The sequence below is a fragment of the Phodopus roborovskii genome, unplaced genomic scaffold (genome assembly GCF_943737965.1).
Source record: "Phodopus roborovskii unplaced genomic scaffold, PHOROB, whole genome shotgun sequence".
NCBI classification, from domain to species: domain Eukaryota; kingdom Metazoa; phylum Chordata; class Mammalia; order Rodentia; family Cricetidae; genus Phodopus; species Phodopus roborovskii.
Window position 1 is genome coordinate 22,332,167 of NW_026126418.1, and position 25,418 is coordinate 22,357,584.

General features: G+C 33.7%; 1 protein-coding gene across 1 annotated transcript in view; it reads right to left on the bottom strand.

Moving 5' to 3' along the window:
• Positions 1-8,311: 8,311 nt before the first annotated feature.
• Fsip2 (fibrous sheath interacting protein 2) overlaps positions 8,312-25,418 on the bottom strand; it is a 69,964-nt gene continuing 52,857 nt past the window's right edge. Inside the window, exons 19-24 of the mRNA XM_051184374.1 lie at positions 21,622-22,116; positions 15,073-15,164; positions 13,450-13,496; positions 10,410-10,447; positions 9,846-9,915; positions 8,312-8,486 (exon numbers count right to left, since the gene is read on the bottom strand). Of these exons, the coding sequence (XP_051040331.1) occupies positions 8,350-8,486; positions 9,846-9,915; positions 10,410-10,447; positions 13,450-13,496; positions 15,073-15,164; positions 21,622-22,116 (879 nt within the window). The 3' untranslated portion in view covers positions 8,312-8,349. The remainder of the gene's footprint in view (positions 8,487-9,845; positions 9,916-10,409; positions 10,448-13,449; positions 13,497-15,072; positions 15,165-21,621; positions 22,117-25,418) is intronic.

The following is a 25,418-nucleotide window of genomic DNA, read 5'->3' on the forward strand; positions in this document are numbered from 1 at the left end:
ATTTATAAACTTTGCACAAAAATGACATCTAGCATATAGATTTTATAGTGTACAAAATAATTAGATGACTCAGAGTCATTGCTTTGTAAAGAACTTTTTTTGTCCTATACTATAATTTTGAGAAACTTCACTGTCGAAATTTAATAAGTTTAAATGGAGAAAACTGATTATAAATAATTACCAAACTAGGTCTTATATGTCTTAAAATAGTAAAATAAATCTTGACATAATTGTGCTAAAGATCACAGTATCTGCTGGCAATTAAAACCTGCCAGAAAAATAAACAGGAAAGTATGGTATGTGGTCAAGAGAAAGAAATAATGGATTGAAAGAATTCAGAAAATATAGTGGACAAAGGTACCTGTTTCCAAGCCTGATGACATGAGTTTGATCCCCAGGACCAAAATAATGAATTCTGTGAGTTGTCCTTAGATTTTTCACAGTTGTTGTGTCATGACACACAGTTGCGGTTGCTTGTGCATACACACCCACATACACACAAATGTTTTAAGGCACTAGAAATAATAATCAATTATCATGACTAGAGAAATCCAGGAAGTATTCCAGAGATAAAAATTCATTGTTGAAAAGAATTTTAGTGCTGTAGCCTGCAATACAATAGAAACTTTTGACTAAAGCACAGAAAGATGTTCCTAAATACCTGTAGTGAACCAGTGTCCTGTGTTGATAAACCATTTGATATGGTTTATTAAGGTAAACATGGAGCTCCTTAAGGTGTGGAAAGAGAATTTTAACATAAACCATATCAAATGGTTTGTCAAAGTATGCATGGAGCACACTAAGGAGGGGAAAGAAAATTTAAAAAAAAAAGAAAAGGACTGTTTTCAGAGTTGTTCGATGCAATAAACCCCTTTATAAGTAACACTCTCAGGCATTCAACATAGTCCAATTCTAATCCAACATTTTTTTGGAATCTTTTTTAAATTAGTAAATTTTATTTAAATTAGAAGCAATCTTATTTTACATACCAATCCCAGTTCCCTCTCTCTCTCATCCTCCCATACCCCCACTGATTCCCACCATCCCATCTCCCATCCACTCCCCAGGGAGGGTGAGGCTTTCCATGAGGGGTCATCAAAATCTGTCAAGTCATTTAGGGTAGGGCCTAGGTCCTCCACCGTCTCTCTAGGCTAAGGGAGTATCCCTCCATGGGAAATGGGATCCCAAAATTCCTTCATGCACTACAAATACATCCTGCTTCCACTGCCGAAGGCCCCATAGACTGCCCAATCATACCACTGTTCAAGGCGCCTGATTTGGTCCTATATTGGTTCGCCAGCTATCAGATTGGGGTCCATGAGTTCCCACTTGCTGAAGTCAGCTGTTTTTGTGAGTTTTCCCAGCATGTTCAGGAGGCATGGTTTTGTCTTATGTTGGTTCCCCAGCTGTCAGACTGGAGTCCCTGAGTTCCTACTTGCTCAGAACAGCTGTTTCTATGGTTTTCCCTGTGAAGTCTTGACCCCTTTGTTTATCATCCCTCCCTCTCTGAAACTGGATTCCAGTTGTGGATCTCTGCTTCCATCAGCTACTGGATGAAGCCTCTAGGATGGCATTTAAGAGAGCAGAAAAACGAAAAGCCAGAAAAGAACTAGATTAAGTCAGGCATGCTGGTACACATTGTATCTCTAGTGTCACATAAAGAATGATTAATTGAAAGCAAACTGAATACAATATCAAAAAAGGGTTCAAAGTAAAACACTATGCTAATAAAACTTTTTTCTTTTTTTTTTTTTGCAGTGGTGGGGTGGGGATGAAAGTCAAATAAATACTTTTCAAACAAATGGAAGGTGAAAAAAAAACACCACCTGAAGATTAATATTTAGAGAAAATTTAAAGCCTGTTTCTCAGATACCAGGAGAACACCAATGAAGGATATTTGAATCCACATATTGAAGAAACTTACATGAGACCTAAACAGAACATTATATACTTGTTTTCTGATACAGTTAAAGGATAATATAATTGTCAAAGCCAAAATGTGAATCATGTGTTTTGTGATTTGATGTATAAAGAATTAAATTTTTTGAAATAAATAAGGTAACAGGAAGACAAAATGAAAACATGAAATTGCAAATTACTTAACATACATATGTAAGTAAGATGTGATTGTGAGATTTAAGAGCTCTGGTAAGCAAGAGACATTGTTAAACTGGATAGTAACCTCTTGACTATGGTTTCTTGAAATAGCAAAAACTTCATTGTATTTAGTGTTTTTTAAAAATTTACTTACACATACAAATCACTCTATATCTATTATTACATTAATCATTTTGATAACTTCCTATAAATATATATTCACATATATACATATACATATATATATATATATATATAATTTATTCTAACACTTGTCAGTCCTAGAACCCTTCATTTATTTCTGTTTCAGTAATATACAAATTTTGTTTTTTGTTTTTTGGTTTTTTTGCAGTTCTAATGATTTGACCGGACATATCTTATGATATGTGCCTAATGGAAACAGAATCAGGCTTTGAGTCCATTTCTTGTATTTTCTTTTGAAACATGCATTTACACATATAGAAGTGGACATACTTGGATTATGCATTTTCTTTGAAGACTGTAATAGTGTTAGTCATTCTATTTTGTGTTTATTGGAAAATGGGAATTCTCTCTTATATATAATGAAGATGTTTTTATGAGTGTAAAGACTATCTTAATAGAAAGTTGATATGATTGCAGTGATTCTAGTGTTATAAAGACTGGGTCTGAATAATATTTTCATATTCAAAGCCATCCTACAACTGTGCTATCATAATTTTCTAGAGAGTTATTCATGATTCTTTGGTTTTGGTATTTTATTTCCTTTTATAATTTGTATATACTGAGAATATCCAGTGCCAAGTGATCAATCCTGACACCACACAAACTATATAGCTAATTCTATTTATTATGTAAATATATGTAACAATAATAATCAAAGAAAAAGAGGCTATCAAGTTAAGTGTGGAAGGCCATGGAAGGGGTTTGAGGGAGCAAAGAGATATGGAAAAGTGATGTAATTATAGTTTAATTAAAATATATTAAAAACAAAACTTCGCAAAAATTACACTAAAAATAAACTGAATTAAAAATTATTTGTGAACAAAAGTGTGCAGTTTACAAAATATAGCAATAGAAGATAACCATCTTAAATGCTTCTAGGCCATCACTGCTAATAAAACATTAAAATGATGAAATTATATGTATCTTTGGATATCACTAAGACTTTTTTGCCCATAGATTTTATATTCCAATACATATGGCACTAAGATCCTCTTAGATGTTTTGTATATATACAAATGGTTTGCTTTGGTTAAGGGTATGTGTACAAAAGTTACTTTTAGCATTTTGTGGTATACTGTTTTGGGATATTGTATACTGTATGAAGATATATTGCTGTGATTGGTTTAATAAAGAGCTGAATACTCAATAGCTAGGCAAGATGTATAGGCTGGATTTACACAGAGAGAAAGACAAGGAGAACTAGAGGTACAGAAGAAGGCAGGAGACATGAAGAAGCAGGAAATATAAGATGGAAGAGATTAATACCATGATGGAACATGGGTTAATATAAATGGGTTAATTTATTAGAACTAGTTAAGAACAAGCAGAAGCTATAGGCCAAGTTTAGGATACTCTCTAAGCCTAGACACACAGAAGAGGGTTTAGGCCCTTCTACAAATGATATGACAACAGACTTTGAAGATCCTATAAGTAAGTCCTCACCCTTCCTAGGGAACAGAAAGGGGATGGGGTCAAAGGGGGCACAGGGGAGAAGGGGAGGATGAGGGAACTGGGATATGTAAAACAAGCTTGTTTCAAATTTAAATTAAAAGAAAAAAAAAGAGCTCTTGCTGCTTTTCCAGTGGATGTGACTTGATTTTGGGCACCCACATCGCTGCTCATAACTTCTGCAATAGCAGTTTTAAAGAATCCAATGCCTTCTTTTAGCCCTGGTGGGCACTGCATACACATGCTTCAAAGACATGCATGCAGTCAAAACATCATACACATAAAACAACAACAAAAATAATTTTAAAAGGAATGCATGAATTCTAATAGGATTTTAGCTTTCTAAAATTTTATGTAAAAATATTTTTAAATGAATACCCTAAAGTCATGCAGTAGTTTTGATTTACCCTGTTAAATATACGAATTCTACTTATACAGATCTTTTACATGTTTTGTTATGACTTTTATTCTGTATAGCATAAAATTATCTAATAAAGTTAATTCATTATAGCCAATGCTAATTTTACTGAAAATATTTTAATCAGAAAACTGATGACTCATGTTTGACTCTAGTTAGCAGAGTAATGCAAGTCTTATAAAGTGAATTTGAAAATATTTATTTATACTTTATTTTTCTGTAATATGTTAAATCCTGAGTGCAGTTTCTCTTCCCTTCTCTCCTCCAGTCCCCCACCACCCCTAATCCATGCCTTCATTTCCCTTCAAAAAAGGGCAGATCTCCCAGTGATATCAACCAAACCTGGCATTTCAAGTTTCTGTAAGGCTATGCACTTCCCAACACCTAATATGAAGACTGAACAAAGCAACCGAGTAGGAAGAATAGGGTCCTAAAACCTGGCAAAAGAGCCAGAGACAGGAACACGGTGCTGCACAACTGTTAACATATGTGCAGAGGACTTGTCAGGCCCATGCAGGCTCTCTGAATGTCTGTTCAGTCTCTTTGAGCCTATGTGAGCCCTGTTTAGCTGGTTTGTAGGTTTGATTGTGGTATCCTTGACCCTTCTGGCTCCTATGTCCTTTCTTCCCCTCTTCTGTAGGAGTTCACAAACTCCTTTAATTGCTGGATGAAGCCTCTCTGTTGATGGTTCTGCTAGGCTCTGGTGTATTGCAGAGCATCATCATGAATCATTTTGTTTTCTTATTTAGTTTGTTTTGGGTCAGTCATGTTTAATCCTATTCTTAGGTCTGTGGGCTCTGATTCTTGGCTTTCTGAACAGTGTCAAGCATAGGCTCCCTTTTGTGGCATGGGGCTCAAGCTAGACCAGTTCATTGGTTGGCCACTCCATTTAATTCAGGACATCCTGTAGGCAAGACAAATTGTAGGCCACAGACTTTATGGCTGGGCTGGTGTCCCAATCTCTACATTGGAAGCCTTGCCTGGTTATAGGCAGTATCTCTATCCATATTACTAGGAGTTTTAGCTAGAGTCACCCTTGTAGATTCCTGGGAGTTCCCATTGCATTGGGTTTCCACCTTGTCACTGAAATGCCCCCAGTTCTGGTTGTGTCTTTCTGCACTTGCTCTTTCCCTCCCCTCATCCCTCCTGTGCCCATCCTCACCCACCCTCACTCACCATACCCTCAGAATCTGTTCTATTTCACCATCTCAGGGAGATCCATGTACCCATCTTGAACCTTCCTTGTGTCTCTGGCTCTGTGGTTTGTAACATGGTTATCCTTTACTTTACAGTTAATCTCCACTTATAAGTGAGTACATACCACGTTTGTCTTTCTGGGTCTGGGCAGGAGATAAGGCTCAGCCATTTAAGGATAGTCTCGTAACCAAAATCTTAAGAGTATTTGTAATTTTACATTTTAGAAATTTTTATGGATAATTGTTGCTAATCTTTGAATACTAGCAGATTAGATATATGAAGGCATAGGCTATTAGGCTTTTCAATGGGACATTTTTATTGGAATTCATTTTTAGCTTATGCTTTCCACTTCATCTTTATTCTCATGTTGTGAGGTTGCATGTCTTTAAGAATATATCTCTTTCTTCCAATTATGCATTCTGTTGTATATAATTGTTCATAATAGCACATTATAATCATTTGTAGCTTCTGAGGCCTCTGTCTTATTCTTTTACTTTATTTGGATCTACTTTCTTTTTCAGATTAGATAGGAGACTTTTAATTTGTGCTTTTTTTTTCAAAGACACTTTTTATTTGGTGACTTTTGTTTTTTTATATTACTTATTTTTGTTCTGGTATCTTTATTTTGTTTCTTATCTTGATTTTTGGATTTGTTCTTATTTTCCTCAATCATTGAGAGACAAATAGATGGTTTCTTCAGCATTTTTTTTTTCATTTTAAATGATGATTTATAAAATTCCCCTTTAGGGAATCTTACTTTGAATCTTATCAAGTGTGATTTATTACATTTTGATATTCATTTTTCTCAAGACATGCTTAAAATCCATTTTTTAATTTCCTCTTTGGCTCAGTCATTGTTGAAGAGAATTTTGTTTAGTTTCTATGGATTTGTGGATTTGCCAGAGTACTTCTTGTATTGGTTGCTTCACATTTCATTACACTGTGTTTATCAAAAACACTGCAAAGTCCATGTCGTTGAGGAAAACTGCTGAAAAGATCCTGGAAAATGATCACAAGATTCTAGGAGAGTCTGGATTTTCAGTTTATATTGGAAGCCTGAAGCTGAGCCACAATTCAGCAGTGCCCAGAAGGGGACATGTGAACTTGCCAGCCAGAGTAATTAATGGCAAAAGAGAATCTTCCTGCCAGCTTTTATCTGGGCTGCTCACATTTTAAAGTGTCTCTTTATGTTCAAATAATGTAACCAAGAATATCCATCACAGGAATTCCCACAATTTGCCTTTAGTTGATTCCAGAATGCATACAATTATTACACATAGTTTCCTCACTATATTTTCTTCCTCCAAATATCTTCTTTACTTATTATTAAATTAGTATCAATATTTATTGAAGTCCTAGTTAATACTTTTAATATCTGTGCTAGTAAGTTTTTATCAATATAAACTCAGACATATCTGTGAGTAGGGAATGTTGGTTGAGAAAGTGTCTCTGTAAGGTCAGTCTGTAGGCAAGTCTTGATTAATTGATATAGATAAACCCAGAACACTGTGGACAGTGCCCCTGCTGGGAAGGTGGCCCTGGGTTGTATATGGAAGTAGGTTAACCAAAATCTGTATGGCAGGCCAATAAAAGACGTGTTCCTCCATGGATTCTGTTGCAGTTCCTGCTTCTATGTTACTGCTCCTGACTTATCTCCATGATGGACTGTTAGCATGAGAGTTATAAGCTATAATAAATACTTTCTTTTCCAAATTGTTCTTGGTCATGGTATTTATCAAAACAATGTAGCTTTCTAACTTTACCAGTTGTAAAAATGAAAGTTCAGAAATAATATTTCATAGGTATTGAAACCATATGAACTGCTGAGATATAAACCATCTGAATGTTCCGTAGTGTACTGCCTGGTTCATAGTTGTGTTGTATAACTCATATTGGCTTTGACATCTACTTTATAATCATCTTAATGATATGAATCCTAAAAATTTAACAAGAAAACTCTATATTCAGTTCTAGCAGGTACTTTGGGTTGCTTGGCTTATTAATTAAAATTTAAGTCATTTGCTGTTACAGCATACAGATAATAATTAAGTTTAAAATCTTACTAAAATTTCCTTAGTAAACAATTATTTATACCCAGAAGTTGAATCATTGATATATATGGTGTATATTAGCAAATGGCTATAAAGATATCTCAAATTAATTTTTAAGTTAACAATAAAGAAATGATAACTTCTTTAAGAGATAAACAATTTTATCTAATTTAAACAATATATTTCATATGCATACATATACCTGCAAGTTTATGAATTGAGTATGGTACTGCATTATATAAATTTTTATATAAGTTAATAATGTAACATATACAGAACTGCTGCAACTAAGTTTCAATGAGCACTGTTGAAGAAAGAGAAGAAAGATTTTACCAGACAGAAGAACAAGGAATTTGCTGTGAGGCTTTGTCTTCTAGTAATTTCAGAAGTTACATCCATAAAGTTTCATCAGCATGACTGCCTAAACATGAGCTGAACAGGGACAACAGCAATAGACATTTTAACGTGGAAGGGAGAAAGAATTCAAGTCCTCAATCCTTGACAAAGAAATACAGCCAAGTAAGGAATGCTGAGAGCAGAAGTGATAGAATTCCCCAGAAAATAACACAACTGGTTATTTAATATTAAGTGGTCAGCTTTGAAATTATGCAAACAAGTAACATTATACAGAAAGGGTAGGTCTTATGTATGAACATATATGCATAGACATATATGCATGTAACAACAATTAATTAAAAAGGGCCATAAAAGTATAAGGAGAAGTAAACTGGAGGGTTTGGAGGCAGAAAATGGGAGGGAGAAATGATGTGATTATAATCTAAAAAATAAAATAATATAAAAAAAATTTTATTCAACTGCAAACCTTTACTAATGTACATATTTTAAGTTGAAGTATTATAATAATTGGACAGAATGTTCTACTTTAAATATTTTATTTTATAGGATATCACAATTTTATCAAGTGGAGAAGCCTTAGCACTTATCCTGGTGAGGTGGTGAGGACGACTTCGGAATATTGCCACTAGATCGGGAGAACACCTTTGACAGAGTTGAAGATACCTTGGCCAACACTTTAGACCCTTGCTTGGAAATAATGTTCTTGGATGTTTCTGTGGAAAAAAAAATATGGTATTAATGAACAGGTAACTGAACTGTTACATTACAGCAATGGTTTTGAATGCAGAAGTTGGCATTTGTAATCTGTGGAAGCTAAAGCAGAATTGTGGTGTCTTCATTTGACTCGCTATGCTCCCCCTAAGGAATGATGCAGAACATTGCCTTCATTTATGGGCAATGTGCTTGGGTGACATCATAGACCTTGTGTACAATCATACAGGTAAAGAAAGTCTAATCTGGGAATATGGTTCAGTAATTTTGTATCAACTTGACCTTGAGGCATCTCCAGGTAAATGTGCAAAGTCCACTTCTTGTCCTGTTGAAATTATTTGAAAATGCCTAATGAGCTAAATATGGGGATATATGAATATGGATTCTATTTTATAATGCTCAAGTATAAAATGAAATGTAATAGATGCTGTGATTTCTCTGTTTTGTGTACATTTCCTTTTGAAAGTCCATAGGTATATTTCTTTATCATGTAAGATATGAATGTGTAGATGCTGAAAATGTCAGTATTTGGATTCAATTTTCTGTATCAGATATTAATAACCCCTCAGATTTTAACTTGTTATGATAACTTGTAATAGGACTTGAGAACACACAAGAGGTCAAAGCCCAACATTTTCCTAACTTTAATACATAACTTTCAAAAGTCAGGAATTTTTATTTAAATATGCATATTTGATTTTTCCTTGAAAGAAAGAAAGGAAAGAAGGAAGGTAGATGGAAGGATGGATGGGAGGGAGGGAGGGAGAGAGGGAGGAGGGGTGAGGAAGGAAGGGAGGAAAGAATGAAGGAAGAAAGGGAGGAAAGAAGGAAAGAAAGAAGGAAGGAGCTCTGAAGAGCCTGCTTGGAATCTAGCATTCTAGTGGCCAATGGATCATGCCAATTCCTCTGAGCCACGGCCTTCACTACATTTGTATTACATCATCTATCTTGCTCAGGAAGTCACACACTCTTGTAAACAATTCTGCTTCTGAATAACTGTAGGTCTTAAAAATCCTGGGAAAGGGGGTGTCTATGTAGCTCAGCAACTATATAGGTAGGTTTGGAGAGCTCATTATGGTTTTCCTCCTCAATTATTCCCACTTCATTCTTTAGTAACATATGGATAGCTGTGACCTAACAAATGCTATTCTGTTGTCCCTTGGTGTTCAAAGTTAAAGACATTTTGTATAATAAACTATATTTTTATACAAATAGTATGGATATTATATAATCACATATTAACAATGTACAAGACAAGGGCCATTCATCCTGAAAAGATCAGTGATAAAAATGCCTGCATTAACAATAATTTTAATAACAGTTTTATTTCAACAGTTGTTAAAAGTTAGTGTATTTTGTACCTGAAATGTGTTCCTTTGAGGGACATGCACTGTTGGCCATATTTTTTGATCCTTCAAAGATGGTGACAAACTGCCAAGACAAATTGGCATACTTAGTCTTTAGATAGTAAAGATTACTTACGCAAAGAAATAACTAAATACATCTAAAACATACAATTTCACCCAAGTGAAATCTGTTTTATTCTTCTTCAAATATGACCCCTCCTGAGCCTCAGGCAGGTTAACTTTGCCAGGTGTAGTTCTTAGGATTTGTCTATATGATGATTGATGTCCTTGGCTATACCACATGATGATCAAAGGTTGAGCTCTTCTGACTCTTGGAAAAGGTCAGCGTTTTGCCCACATCTCCCTTTGCATTCATTGATTTTTCAGGTATTAAGAACAGGTCTCATTTGGATGCAGAGATCTAAGTATGACTTCATTGATTGTGAACAAGTCAATGTTTCATGACTTTCCTCAATAATTCTGACAACTTAGGCTCTGATAGAACTTGAAAATTGAGCTACTTCACAGCCAAACCCCAATGTACAGAAGTCAGAGGATATTGAAAATATTTACCTGAACACTGCTTGAGTTCCCTGCTTGTGGTTCTTGAGAACATTCTGTGAAAGTCAGGAAAAATATTTTTTTTTACATCCACACATTCATAAACACATAGATACATATATTTGTTGATATGAATCTAGTATTTTCACTTCAAATAATATAATTTAGACATGCAGTGTTATTATTATTATAATGGATTGGCAGTTGGAACAAATTTGAAACAAATAAAAGCCCTAGAATAATACTATAAGACATTTTTGCTTTTACTTAGGAATTATGAAAGGGTATGATCTTATCATAGAGAGGTTATATTAATGATAGCTACTAAGGACCTTCTCAACTTTAACATCCTTTACATTTATCTAGTTATAAAAAAGTGAGTCAGACGTGGTGGCACACCCTTTTATTTTCAACAGAAGCAGTCTGATTTCTGTGACTTCATGGCCAGTTTAGTCTCCACAAGTTCCAGTCCAGCCAGAACTACATAGTAAGACTCAGACTCAAAAGCAAAATATGTAACAGAAATAAATAAGAAAGTGATGATGTTTTAAAACAGGGTATCTTTGAGTTAATACTCAGAGAAAATCCAATGGAATCACATCAGATCAAAAATCTGCATGAGATTCCATGCGAGGTCAATGTGTCATTGAAACACAAGGAAGGAGAAATAACTCTACAAAAAAAGATTCTCAGAGACCCATTTTCAGTGGGGAACTAATCTGCCAGCAGAAGCAGTCTGTTGAGTCTTACCTTCATTGCTCAGAACTGGGTGCAAATTAAATGTAATTTTTCTGACTCAGTTTCCTCATAGTAAAATAGGAGCAAGACTATCTACTCGGACTGTGTTATAAGAAGACATGAGGAAATATAGCATACTCAAGTACTGTATACTATATACATGCGATGTCATCACAAGTGAATATTTGAAATTATCTTTTGGGAGCTATAAAGATTCTAAAAAAAGAAGAAAGGCAAAACTTCAAGTAAGTAAGAATGATTGAAATACCTAGCAAAATTAGTAACTTCATGATTAGTTAATTATACTCATAAAGGATCTGATTCTACTTTATATTTCACATTGACTTTTTCTTTGAAATGGTTGGGAATATTTGGGTGTAATATGAGGGCCTAACATGTAAACACGTGTGTGTGTGTGTGTGTGTGTGTGTGTGTGTGTGTGTGTGTGTGTGTTATTTTAATGTTTCTATAGGGCATAGGCTTTGGACTTCCAGGACTATCTAGAAAACTGTTTTGATTAAGAGTTCCAGTTACATAAGTGGCTCAGCTATTTACACTTATTTGAAAATTTGTTTTATGTTGTATGAAACTAGGAATAAGTATGTTCAAACAGATCCCCATTGAAATCTGTATTGGAATTCCAATTGCTCATATATCATCTCAGTTTACATGTCTAGTGGGTTCCTTAATCTCATAACCCAAACTGTTTTCACATGCTTCTTCCATGTCCTATATCACTCAGTGTTTTTAACATCTACATGCTGATGTTCTGTTTTAGGCTTCAGTGGATACCAATTCACCAAGCTTGCATTTGACAAAAACCAGTCAAGATCAAATAATTAAAATATATCATCTCTTAGATAACTTCAGGAGAGAAAATGAAAGCAAAGACATGGCCTACTTAAGGTCACAGAAGATAATTAATTTCTAATTCAGGGCCTGTGATCAGGAGAGTTCTCACTGGGAAAGTGAAGTGGAAAAAGTCTACAGGTGAGAGAAAAATGAGGGAGACTAAGGAGAAAGAAAACTCCTAAAGTCTTCCCAAGTGAAAGGTTCTGTAGGATTTCAGGAAGGCAAGGAGGTTGAATCAGTTTGTTGGAGTAGAGAAAGCCACAAGGAAAACAGAGGAAGAGTTAAGAAAGGCAATTGGGGTAGTATAAGCTAATGATGGAAGGTCTTGTAACCATTGCAATATCTTGAAATTTGGTCATTAGTAAAACTGGAAGGGATTTAACAGCCTCTGGATTTGTCTTATATTCTGATCATTGGACTCTTCAACTCAAGTTAATATGTAAATCCCATAAGAACAAACTTTGTCTTCATTGTTTACACATGGAATATTTTAACAACAACAACAACAAAAAAAACAACTGGTGAATCTTTAGATGAATGAAAAATGACTTGGTCAGTGACAATATCACTTACAAATATAAGAAATATTCATAATCCAAACATCAAAGTGAGACAAAACAAAATAGGACACAAAAGTTAACCACAACGAATGAAGCCCAGTGTGAACTCTTAGACAAAGTATTGGTATGTTGGCTTCACCTCCTTGACTGTCTTCTATAATGAAATAAAAGATTTGCACTAAGAAGTTCCTAGCTAGATCTTATAACTCACAATTCAAAACTCAGGAATCTCATTGGTGATTACCATTATGCATACAGATTTGTTGCTAACAATAGTAAAAATGATTTCTACATCCCAGTTGAGAGAAGGATGTCTTGAGTGGGCTGCAGAGAAATAAATAGTCAGAATAAACTTGTAGCTTGAAATTCAAGGCCATGGTAAAAGGCCATAGTAAAAACGACTGCTACACCTCTTCTATATATTGTTTTTTATTTGATCAGATTTATCTCCTGAGAACAGAACAAATATTGGACTAATATATCTTAAAATTCATATAAGCTGATATTTAGAAACAAAACTAAACAATTCATGCTAGCTAAATTTTATTGTGAACAACTCTATTTAGTCTTTAAATGGGATTTTGCATCTTAGTAAGTAAGTAAGCTCTGATACAAGGAAAGCATAACTTTTCAATGAGCTAATTAAATCCACTTCTAGGTCATTTATAAATTAGCATAAAATTATAATAAATCAGGATATCAGCCTAAATTCATATGAAACAAAGCAATTGGCTTATTTCAAAAGCTGGGTGAAATGATAATGAGTTACTTCCTAAATGGCAAAATAAACTAGTATCACTTTTACGTTAACAACTACCATTTTCCAAGTAGGAAATAATTAAGTTATCAAAATAGTCAACAAAGTTATTTTTTAAAATCAGTTTTAAAAGTTAAGAAACATATCCAACCTTCTAATGCTCTAGCCTTTAGATCTGGTTTAAACTCTTCTGCTTCACTAAAATAAAAAAAAAGAACAATTTTAATATATTTAGTTAACAACAATCTGCCATTTCCCACATGGAAGCAAACCTCGTATAGCATGCTGCTAAAATTCAAGATGGATTGAGAATGATTTATAAATTGATTGTCCCCACTTTTAAATTTACTATTAAATATACATAAAATTTACAACTATAGAACATTGCAATATACAGTGTTGTGTCATTAACCAGATATATATTACTGCACAAAGATCTCTATTTCCCAACTCTAGACATGTTTTGTGCTCAAACAGTAACACCCATTCTCATTCATTAAAAAAAAATAATCATTTTTTTTTTTTACTTCAGGATTTGGATATTCCAGAAAAATGGAGTCATAACTATATTTGTCATTTTGTGATTCATTTTAATTAGTTCAATATCATTCACCCATATTCATGGGCGTAGTATTCTGTGAGAATTTTCTTTAAATAGTAGCTAATATTCAAAAGAGTAAGACACATTTTCTCATGACTTCATCTACTGATGAGCAGCGATGAAAGGCTGCCATTCTCATCGGTCTATTGTGAATCATGTTTTCATACAGTGTCACTAATACTTGTTGCATTAACTGTTTTCAGTTCTTTAGAAATATACTCAAAATTGCTAGGTCACATGCTAATTCTTCAGGAATTTTCACAATGACTTCACAATTTTATAATTTACTATCAGCGCATAAATATTTAGTTTTTCTCCATCCTTAATACTCCTTTCCTCTGTTAATATCCTTTTTCTCTCCCCTTTTCTTTCAGTGACAGTCATGGTTTCAAATGACATCTTTTGTGATTTTGGTTTACATTTCTTTAGTGATTATTGATGTGAAGCAATTTTCATGTACTTTTTGTACATCTTATTAGAGGATATTTCTACTCAAGTAGTTTGTATTTTAAAATTGTTTTTGTTGTTTAATTTTAAAGTATGGGGAGTGGTTTAGATAGTGAACTCATATAATGTATATAATTTGCAAACATCTTCCATTTTTTATACTGATATTTTTCATTCTGAGTTTATATTGACTACATTGTCACACAAAGAATACTTCTTATTCTATTCAATAATTTTTACTTTAAATTTTGTGTTTTCTATATTATTCTATATTAATTCAGCTAGTTTGTGCTATTAAAATTAATATTTGAGCACTCCAGATTAACATTTTTCCATGTGTTCTTCATACACTTTTTGTATGGCAGAGTTACGCATCCCTTTAGCTTATTTAACAAAACTGATCAGGAATTTTTCTGTGCTCTCTCTATGGCTATTCATCGGGTTATAACAACAACTATAAGCAACACCAGCATCCTATCACATTATCTAATCTACAACATTTATACACTAGAAAGCAGGTGTCCAAAAGATATGTAGAGGCTAGGTAACTAGAAATTCAGCATCATATGTTAAGTGAAAACTTTAGACTTAGGGTACCAAGTCAAGGAATGAGAATCAGAAGTGAGGTGGTTTTGATTCTAGACACTTGTTCATTAACAGATTTACTAATGCATCCATTCTTTCATGTCAAATTTCTAGACTTGTTCTGCACTAAGTTTTAAGTACCCAGAAATGAGGTCTTCTTGGTTGTATGATGAAGTACTCATAATTCTGTGTATGAAGTAATGTGTTGGTTCCATAGCAAGGCTTTCTTCTTTCTGCAAAATTATAGATCAGGAATTACAAACAAGGAACTTGAGATGTACTTCCTCCCCCATTGCCATTTTTTTTTTTTGTATTTCAATCAATACTTTAATGAAAAGAAAGATTTATAGATTACTTAAAATATTTTTAAAGAAATAAAAGTGGAGATGGTCACTTTAATTCTAATTAAAATGTCTCTTCTAGTGTAAGCTTTTTGAAATGGCTTTGTGAAGATATTCCAAATTACGATACTAGATTTTGAACATATTTTAAACATAAACCTAGTACAGATACTGAAGAATGTAATGTTCTATTTTTAAACTTTAAAATATTTTAATTACAGTTTATTGCATTAAATGGAAGAGCAGAGATACAACATCACAAGAGCTTGTCTGATAAGACATTTTAACACATACTCTGATATATTTGTTAGGAAATCCTGTGCTTCTGATTTGACTGAAATTAGATATGTTTATTTTCTGTGGTTTACTGCATCTTTTGTGTTAGCCTAAACACAATAGTACAAAAACAGTGTGAGGATGTTTTATTCAAGCAATTGTCTCATATCACATTTCTAAAAATATGATTAGTACTGACTTTTGGACAGTGTTAAAACCACAAGGATCATTGAGTCTCTTATCATCATTTGATGGTTTGGATGCAGTAACATGAACTGTATCTCATCATGATCAAGAAGTTTAATAGGTGAATATATTTGTGATGTTCAAAATACTGTGTATAACTGTGTTACATTTACGAAAGTTGTCAAAATATATGTAGTAAAAACAGTCACCATGTAATTTATGAAGATACCATGTCTATTAAGTGAAAGTTTTGTTTCAGACCCTTTGCATGATAGTCGATTAAACTGTGAACATTGAGGTTGCATTATTTATGTGAAAAACCTGTTTTTAGTTGTAGTGTAGTTCAAACATAGCACATACCTTATATCCAAATTATCTTTCCTTGAATATTGTAAACAAGATGAAATAAAACAACCAGAGGTCAAGAGGCAAAGCAAGCAACCAGTTGATAAGAAGTGAGGATAGGATTAAACCATAGAGAATAAGAGGGAGTCAGGGGACATTGAGTTTGAGGGTTTTTTTTTAAATAGTGTAGAAGAAAGGAAGAAAGATCTTTTTTGGGAAATCAGTGGAGGAAGGTCACCCAGGTACTTTCTCTGCCTCTCCGTTATAGTATTCTCTCACCCCAGCATCTGGCTCTTGAGACTTATTGGTAAATCGAACATTTGAGATTTAGTTAAAATCTCAATATGTGGCATGGCCACAGGGACATAGAAATTGTGCTAGCTGCTAACAAACTGAGAAGATTTTAAATCAGAAAGACACCCGGGAAGTTCTCAAGGAGATAATTAATATTAAATGGAAAAAAATCTTTCCCATGTTAAGGATGGGAAATATAATAATATGGAGCATTAAGACCCTGTAGAATGCTATTTTAAATGACTTGAAAACAGGAGAGAAAATGAAAAGATAAATGACTTTGTGGGTGTGCATAGTATCAATTATAATTACTGTCAGTCCAGTAACTCTTAATTTATTCTGAATAGCTACAATTTTTTTGTGCAAAATATGAAAAGTGGGTTGATAACATGCAAGCCTTATAAAGCCTTATAAATGAAAATGAGAAAAATATTCAGACACAGACAGAGCAATTTAGACAAGAACGTACTGTACAACTACATGATAAAACTGAAGAGCACAATCCAAGTTTTAAGATGTTACATTATTCATGCTGTAGAGAATATTTGTTTAATGATGCAAAGAGGTGTTAAACTCCTTTATGTTGCATTTGTTCAACTATGAAGCTGTGTTACTTTGCCTGTGTAAAACACCTAATTGGACTAATGAAGAACTGAATAGCCAACAACAAGGAAGGAGAAAGGACAGACAGGATTGGCAGGCAGAGAGAATACACAGAAGAACATAAAAGGGCAATTATGCAATGAGAAAATGAGGAGAGGAGCACTCCACGAGACAGCCACCCTGCTACACAACTAGTCATGGAGTAAGAGTTTGTAGGTTTACAGAAGTAAAAGAAAGACAAAAGCCCAGAGGCAAAAGATAACTGGGATAATTAAGTTAACAAAAGCTGGCTAGAAACAATTCAAGCTAAGGGTAGGCATTTATAATTAAAAATAAACCTCTGTATGTAATTTATTTGGGACCTGGTTGGTGGGTTCCTAAAGAACAAATAGTCAAAAGAACAAAAAACACCCAACAGCCAAGGTTGTTAGTAAACCAAAGTTAGTTTATCCATTTACTATACTAAGTCAGAATGCAAAATGATGATTAGACCTTTAAAGGCAAGATCACCACGAATATATAAGAATGGATTAGAAATATGAGTGATATTTGATCTCACATTTATGTTGGTTTTTTTGATAGGAGAAATGTCAGATGTTTTAACTGTGGTAAGCGAGGTCATTTGAAAAGGGATTGTAGACAAGACATTTTTAGAAACATTTTTTTTTTTTTGAGATAATCCAAAGAGAAGGCCCCATCCTTCTGGTAGTATATACTGCAGGTATGGGAAAGGCTGTCATTGGACCAATGAATTCAGATCAATGAGGGGCAGGCAAAGTAACAGGAAATGCCCTAAGGGGCCTCCCACAGGGCCCTATATCAAATTTGATTCAATTATTCCCTGTCAGCATTAGAGAAATTCATCCACAGGGCAATTAAAATATTTTTTTTTCACTGTTCTGGATGTAATTAAGGATAGAACAGCTTCAGTAGATAAAACAAAAAATTCAGAAAACAAGTATTTTGGCAAACTGTTATAAATGATCAGAAACTAAAACAAAAATAAAATTAAATGGCACTGAAATTAAAGTTTTTCGAGTCATAGAAACAGAACAATAATTTCATCCAAATGTTGCACTCCTGATTGGTCTCTTCTAGGCATCTCAAGTAAAACAAAGTTCAAGATGGATTAAGTATATAAGTTCAGAAGGTCAAATAGGAAAATTAAAGCCATATGTGGCTAATATTGCCATAGGTTTATGTGGAAATGATTTCCAGCAGCAATGGAACATACAGATTAATATTTCTCCATTACAATAATCAAGCCATAAAATAAAAGATGCTTCTGAGAAAAAAATATTAAAAGCTATTATCAAGAAGAGTCATGGATCATTCAGGTTGTACATAAATAGGAATATATATATATATATATGTGTGTGTGTGTGTGTCACATCTAATTCTATGATGAAATTGATAAACTGTTGATAGGAAATATGCTAAAGGCTTCAGGATTTCATAAAATGACACCATGTCATTAGCAAAAGTTTGAAAAAAGACATTTTCCATCAATTGACAATAAGTCAAGGTTATTATAAGGAAATGTCTTACTTGAACTTTATACAGCAAACTCCATTACCTATAGGAAGTAACCCAATGAGTACTCAAAGGAATGAAATACGGCAGATGGATCTGTCTAATTTTATAGAATTTGGAAATTAAAATATTTACACCACACAATTGATACCTATTCAGGTATTCAATGGGCATCTGCTTTGAGTTTGAAAAAGGCTGATTTGGTAATTATACATTTGCTATTAGAAAAACCTGCTGAATTAAATCAGTCTGTATATTTAAAGTTGTGTAGACCTCAGACTGGTTATAGGGATATGTGTTATACAGGGGAAGAGATTTTGCCTTTGTTTCTACATGTCAAGAAAAGTGATGGATACCATCAAGGTTGCAATAGCTTAGATTTATACAAGAGAGACCTCCTAAAATAGATGTGATAGCTCATTGGCCATTCAATCCAAACTAACTTACAATGACTAACAAATGGCGTTTCATTTGATCAGGCATGAACAAATTAAAAAAAATTAAATAAATAAAGGACTCTTACACCATGTATGTGTCTTAATTTCATGTTAGACTGTTGAATTGTAGATATATTACTCCATGGCCCATGTCTTCTAGGTTATCTGCTTTTGAATTTGCTTCTTAAATATGGGCGTTGTTGTTGTTGTTTGGTATTTAAAGCATAGTGAAGAGATTTTAAATGTTTTAAATAAATTCAAACAGTTACTGTAGTTCAAACGTGTTTTCTAAATCTCTAGGCGTTGGAGTAATTTGGAGCTTAGATAAAATATTTGAGCAGGACAGTAGTAGCCCATGCCTTTTATCCCAGCACAGACAGAGATGGATCTCTTTAAATTAGTTTTTTTTCTAAATTCTAGAGTTATAGTGAACAAGGTTGTGATGGCACATGCCTTTAACCCCACTTCCCATGGAGAAAACTCAGATATAGTACCTCGTTGGTATGTTTGTACACTATAAAAATCATATACCATGTTTGCAGAGTATTATAAAGACCTCTAGATGATTACTATAAAGGCAACTAAGAGCAGTTTTTGTAATTCTGCCAGTAAGCTCTTCTCTACATATGCAAATCTGACCAACATTGAATCAGAATCATGATACCCTAAATATGGATAACATAGTTATTGGTAAATTGGTAACTGGAGACTCTTCATAAAGTAAGGAGTCCATCAACCTTAGCCTATTGGTGTCTATTGCAAACACTTTTCATATATGGAGAATAAATATTCTCTTTGAGAATGGAGACCTTTATACTTAGTCATTCCAATCATGTTATAGTCATAAGGGCACCGTTATGATGGGTTGGATCTATTCAAAGGCAGAGTCCCTCACAGGCTTACACATATAAGGAAATGTATTACAGTGGAACTTTCTGAATTTCTTCATGATCAGAATATGGGAATAAAGGGGTATGTTCCTTCCTGCACTGAGGAAGTAGCTAAAGTGTTCACAGTCCCCATCCTTAAACAGCTCACTCCTCCCCAAAATAGGCATATTTTGAACTGTGGAACAAACAGAATGGTTTACTGATGCCTTAAACAAACCACTAAACAAACCAAAACTAATGAAAATGGCAAGCCTATAGACCAGGGATGGAAAGGCCAATACTGAGGAAGAAACCACAAAATCAGTGCAGCATTATTGGCTACAAGACAAACAACTAGGAAAACAAAAGGAAAGATATAGCCTACAAAGAAAAGGAATTCTCAGAGTTTGGGTTGATGTAGGGTTTTGAGTTTATCTTTCCAGGAGAATAAAATCATACAAGTAAGTAGTCCAGAGACTAATGGAAAAGTGAAGTATCTACCAAAAAAGTAGAAAAAATAAAAAATGAGGGATCATTAAGAGAAAATGCCCCCTCCAAAAGAGTAAATTGGACAAATGGTATTGTTTACCTCCAGCTGATGGACCTGAAATCCTAGCTTGGAGCTGTAACTAGTGATCTAAGGATCAGCTTTAGACCACAAACTGTTTTAGGACATTCATATTTCTATGTTCATATCAGATACAAACATTTTACAGAACTTTGAACTCAATTAATTCCAAGACTGCCAAATACAACCTAGCTGCACGTGTGGAAAGCATGGCAGAAATAGCTTCAGTATTGCAAATAGTTCTACTGCATTAGAGTTAAAAATATTTCCTTTTTATTTAGACAAAAGGGGAAATTTTCCAGAATATTTTATACATACTGTGTACCCCGATATTATGTTTTCTTTACTGGAAAACCTTGTTTCTAGTTGTGGTGTGGCTCAAGCTTAGGACAGCTTCAATTCAAGAGCTTTCTGCTTGAATATTGTAAATAGTATTCAGTAAAGTCAACCATTGGTCAAGATGTAGAACAAGCAAGTAGGTGATAGGAAGTGGAGATAGGATTAAACTATTCAGAGTAAGAGAGAGTCAGGAGGATGGATAGACTTACAGATAGTAGAAGGGAGGGGCATTGAGTTTGAGGTTTTGTTTTGTTTTATTTATTTTATTTTTTTTGTTTGTTTTTTGAGATGGCATAGAAGAAAGGTCTTTTTCTAGGATATCAGTGGAGGAGGATGATCAGCGAGGTGTTTTCTCTGCCTCTCTGAGCTAGCAGGCCTTTACCCCAGCACCTGGTTCTTGAGTCTTTTATTGGAAAAATCGAACATTTCTGATTTAGTTAAAAATAACACAGGTCCAGATAATAATTTTCCTTTTGTTGTTATTTGTTTGTTTTCTATGGTATAGATTGAACGTAGGTCTTAACACACGCTATGAAACAATCTGACATTATACAGATTTCTAACTTCTGTATAATTTAGTCAGGTATCTGGATCCATCCTATTGACATGAAGTGATCTATGGCTATCCAACAAATATATAGTATTTGTTTAGCAAACACGGTTGAATTCTCTTAAGCAGTATTTATTTTCCATTTTCCCTTCTGCTAGTAGTTCTAGGTTTCTTTGTATTAAATAATTGAGCTTCATGTTCAGTTAATTATTTATATACATGCATGTATGTATGTATATGCAAATAATGACTCTAGTATGCTTTGCTGTATAATCTAGGTTTATCCCAGAACAGAATGTATGAGGTTGTTTACCCTTCCAATTTGCTGGGAATCATGTTTCTTACCTACCTTATATTGTAACTTTTCCCTAGAAGACGGTCCTTCTGCTAAGCTTTTGGAAGAGGGCATGTCAAGCTCAGCAACAGTTCTTTTAACATGTGTCTTGATAGGCTCCATTGTCTGATTTCCAGTTGCTTCTATACTTTCAATATTTTCACCAGATGTGGGGTGACAACATTTGCTTAGTGCTAAGAACTTTCTCAGGCTGCTTGTGCTCGTTGTTGTCTTGGGAGAAACAACTTGGGTTTCTAAAGGTTTCACAACTTCTTGAACATGATCTTCAGATATTTCTCCTAAGCACTGATGTCCAACAACCTCTCCTAAAACAATTTCCTCTTCATCAGAAACCATGTCCTCTCTGAAGCTACCTTCTAAATCTTTTTGACTAATATCATGAGCTACTAACCGAACGATCAGATCTTTTTTGTTATGAATATCTTTCAAAAGTTCTACTCTGGTGATATCAGGCTTTCTTACATTTTGAAATGAATTCCTGCCAACAGCCTAGAATTGAAAGTACAATAAATATTAAAAATAATCATGTCATTGTCTTTTCTGATATTACTTTGTGTCATAGTTATTTTTTTATGATGTCTAACTTCAATCTAGCAAATAACTTCAAATTTTACTTACTAGTATGTTTTCACTATTTTAAAAGAATGAAATAAGTAAAAAGCATAAGCAATACTTGTTTTTATCTAGCATTATTTTTATATTGAGATGATATTAATCTGTCATAATTTAGTTCCAATACTCAGTCTAACAGAACTGTTTAAACTTTATGCTTTATTATAAAATAACTTATTTGTTTATATTTTGTAATTTTTCTTAAAAATTATCGTAAAACTATGTAGAACATTTTTGTTCTTGACAAGTAATCCTGTAGAAATGTAGGCATTCATTTTTAAAGAAAAGGCAAGACTTTAATGAACTCTACTCATGAAACGAATGACCCATTGGAATTATGATCTTTAGATTATTATTTTTTATTGTATAATCATATTCTTTATATTTTGCAAATCTAGGTAAACCTTCATTTCTTTTTTATATTCTAGTCAAATACCAATTACTACTTTAAACATAAAAGAATCCAATTATAATTCAGTAACCATTTTAGTAGCTTGTCTTATATCACAGAAAGTATAAATTTATAATTAGTCTTCAACTCAACATTTGTTTGCAAGTTTCCAAACTATATTTTCAAGTGACAATGTCTTAAAAAGGTATCTTCCGTGGAAATAAAGTATCTAGCATCAACTCTTGAAAAATTCAAAACAATCAACTTTATTTCTTATATATAAAACATTATAAAGTTGGAAAATTAAAATATATACAATATAGTTTGGGGATTTGTTACTGTAGACTGTTTTTTGTATTGGATGAAAAGTATAGTATCTCCAAGCAGAATATTAAGTCATGTGATAAAGCCATGTATCTAAAGTAACTGACCTAAGTTACGGTTGCTTTTTTCTTTTTCTTTGTTTGCAAATGACATGGTCACAATCTGATTGTCATGTAAGAATTCTGGGCTTTGAATTCTAAATGGCTGCTGGTTGTTTATTGTTTTTGTTGCTACTACTACTACTACTACTACTACTACTACTACTACTATTACTACTATTGTGAAATGGATTTTTCTCCACATAAAAAGAAAATGGTATATGTGTTTAAAAACTCACTGTGATATAAATAAAGTTGGTAATCAGGAAAAACATTTGTTATGGATGGTTCTATAGATAATTAAAATATTTAGTAATATTATTCAATGGATGCTCATAGACATTTACTCTCAAAGAATTACTTCTGTATAATTAATACGACACAAAATATATACTAATGTAGGATTTGGAACTCAGAAAGGAGAGGAAATTTTAATACTGGCAAGGGCCATCATATGTTCTTTACAAAAGGACATATCAGATTAGAGGATATGAGTGCACAATAATTTTAGTATTTCAGTTTAAAAACATAAACATCTGCAATTCTAGCACCAATAGACAGAGGCATGATAGTCAAGAGTGAGAGAGAGCCCAGAGTAACTTTTTCTGGGGATACATGAAAAAATTTCTGTTCATTTCAGACAGAACTCAAGGATAGACAAACAAACAGCAACAACAACAAAAAACCAATTTAATACAACTCTAGCTTACTAGCCTTACTGAAACCAGTAACTTTATTGGGGTTATATAAAGGAATATGGGTGAGAGATTACTTAGAGAAGGGTAGATTACTCAAAGGTAGCTTTATTAGTAAAAATCCCAACACAGCATGATGTCTCACTAAAATTGCATCCATTGTGGGCTTTGTATAATTTCAGGTAACTTTCTACTTTCTAGTAGTTGTTACTGATGAAGTGACTTTGAGGAGAATTTTGTGAATCTTATATGCCTTAAGAAGTCCCAGGGTCTTATAAGTTGTATTTAATTCTTGAGTTTTAGTAGGTCTTTGTCTAAAAGAGAATGTTATATTTTGGAAGAGACAGCTAAATATCACCAGCCTTTGTAGTGAGTTCCAGTTTGGCCAGGGCTAAACAGTGACCTGGTCTGTAACTCAATGATCAATCACCAGTCTTTACTCTTAATTCAGTAATTTTCAGAATCATACTGGAAAAAAATTGAAGTATTTATTCTCTGGAGAATATAGTTTATACATGTGTCAGGGCCATGGTTCAAAGCACAATTCATAAAAACAAAAATCTGTCAAAAATGCACACATTCAATAAGAATTTTAATAGAATCTCTATAGCAGGAATGGGTTCCATTTTATCGAACTGCTGACCAAAGGGGTCCTATAGAACCTCTCAAGTATCATAGGCTATTGATAAATTACCCTTTTCTGTAACTTGTCAGTAAACTATCATTGCTCTAGACATCACATACTTATGTCTTCAAACATGGAGAAATAGAGCTGGGCCTAACTAGAAGCTTCACCCTTAGTGACTAGCTTTTCTGGTACAAAAAGGCAATTTGAATGCTATAGGAGGAGAAAACTAGTTAATAATATTATCCAGCTACAAACCCTGAGGCCTGCAATAGTGACCCGACTGCAGGATATACTGTTGTAGTAGTGGCACAAGAGTTATGGCAGTAATTAACCAATTTTGATTGGATGTAAACCCAGTCAAATAAAATAGAACCCATATCTGACACTGATCATGTGGCAAATGTCCTGAGACTAGAGAGATCTTTTGCCTAGAGGAAATCCAGTTACTATTATTCTGATAAAGGAATACAACAATTAAATGATATCACATGACATATTGTTATAGTCATTGATCAGTGCCTCACTCATCACTCATCAGAGAATAATCCTCTTTGTAATTAATACAGACATTCACAACTAGAAAATGTGTAAAAACTAAAAGACTTTGTAGCACTCAGTGATGTCTTTATCAAACCTCTACCCTTAATGCTCAGGTATCTATGAAGAAGACGAGATGGAAAGACTGTTGTCATAGGTGGTAGATGGCTGCAAGAAAATGGCATATTCTAGACATAACACAGCATGTCTGTTAGACACATGAACTCACAGAGAGTGTGACAGAATGCCCAAGTTCAAATCATACAAAATTCTAGCAGTGAGAAAAGGAGGTGGATACAGAATATCACTCCTAAGCATGAAGCTATTTGAAATTGATAACATGCTGGGAACGGGAAAACTAGTTTTCTCTAAAAGAATGTCACTAGGTATATCAATCATACTCCAGGGCAGGCCTCATGCCCAGTAGTAATTGACCTACAGAAACTGAACTCATGTTTTGTTTGTTTGGTATGTTTTGTTTTATGGTTTTCTTACTGGGTTTTGTT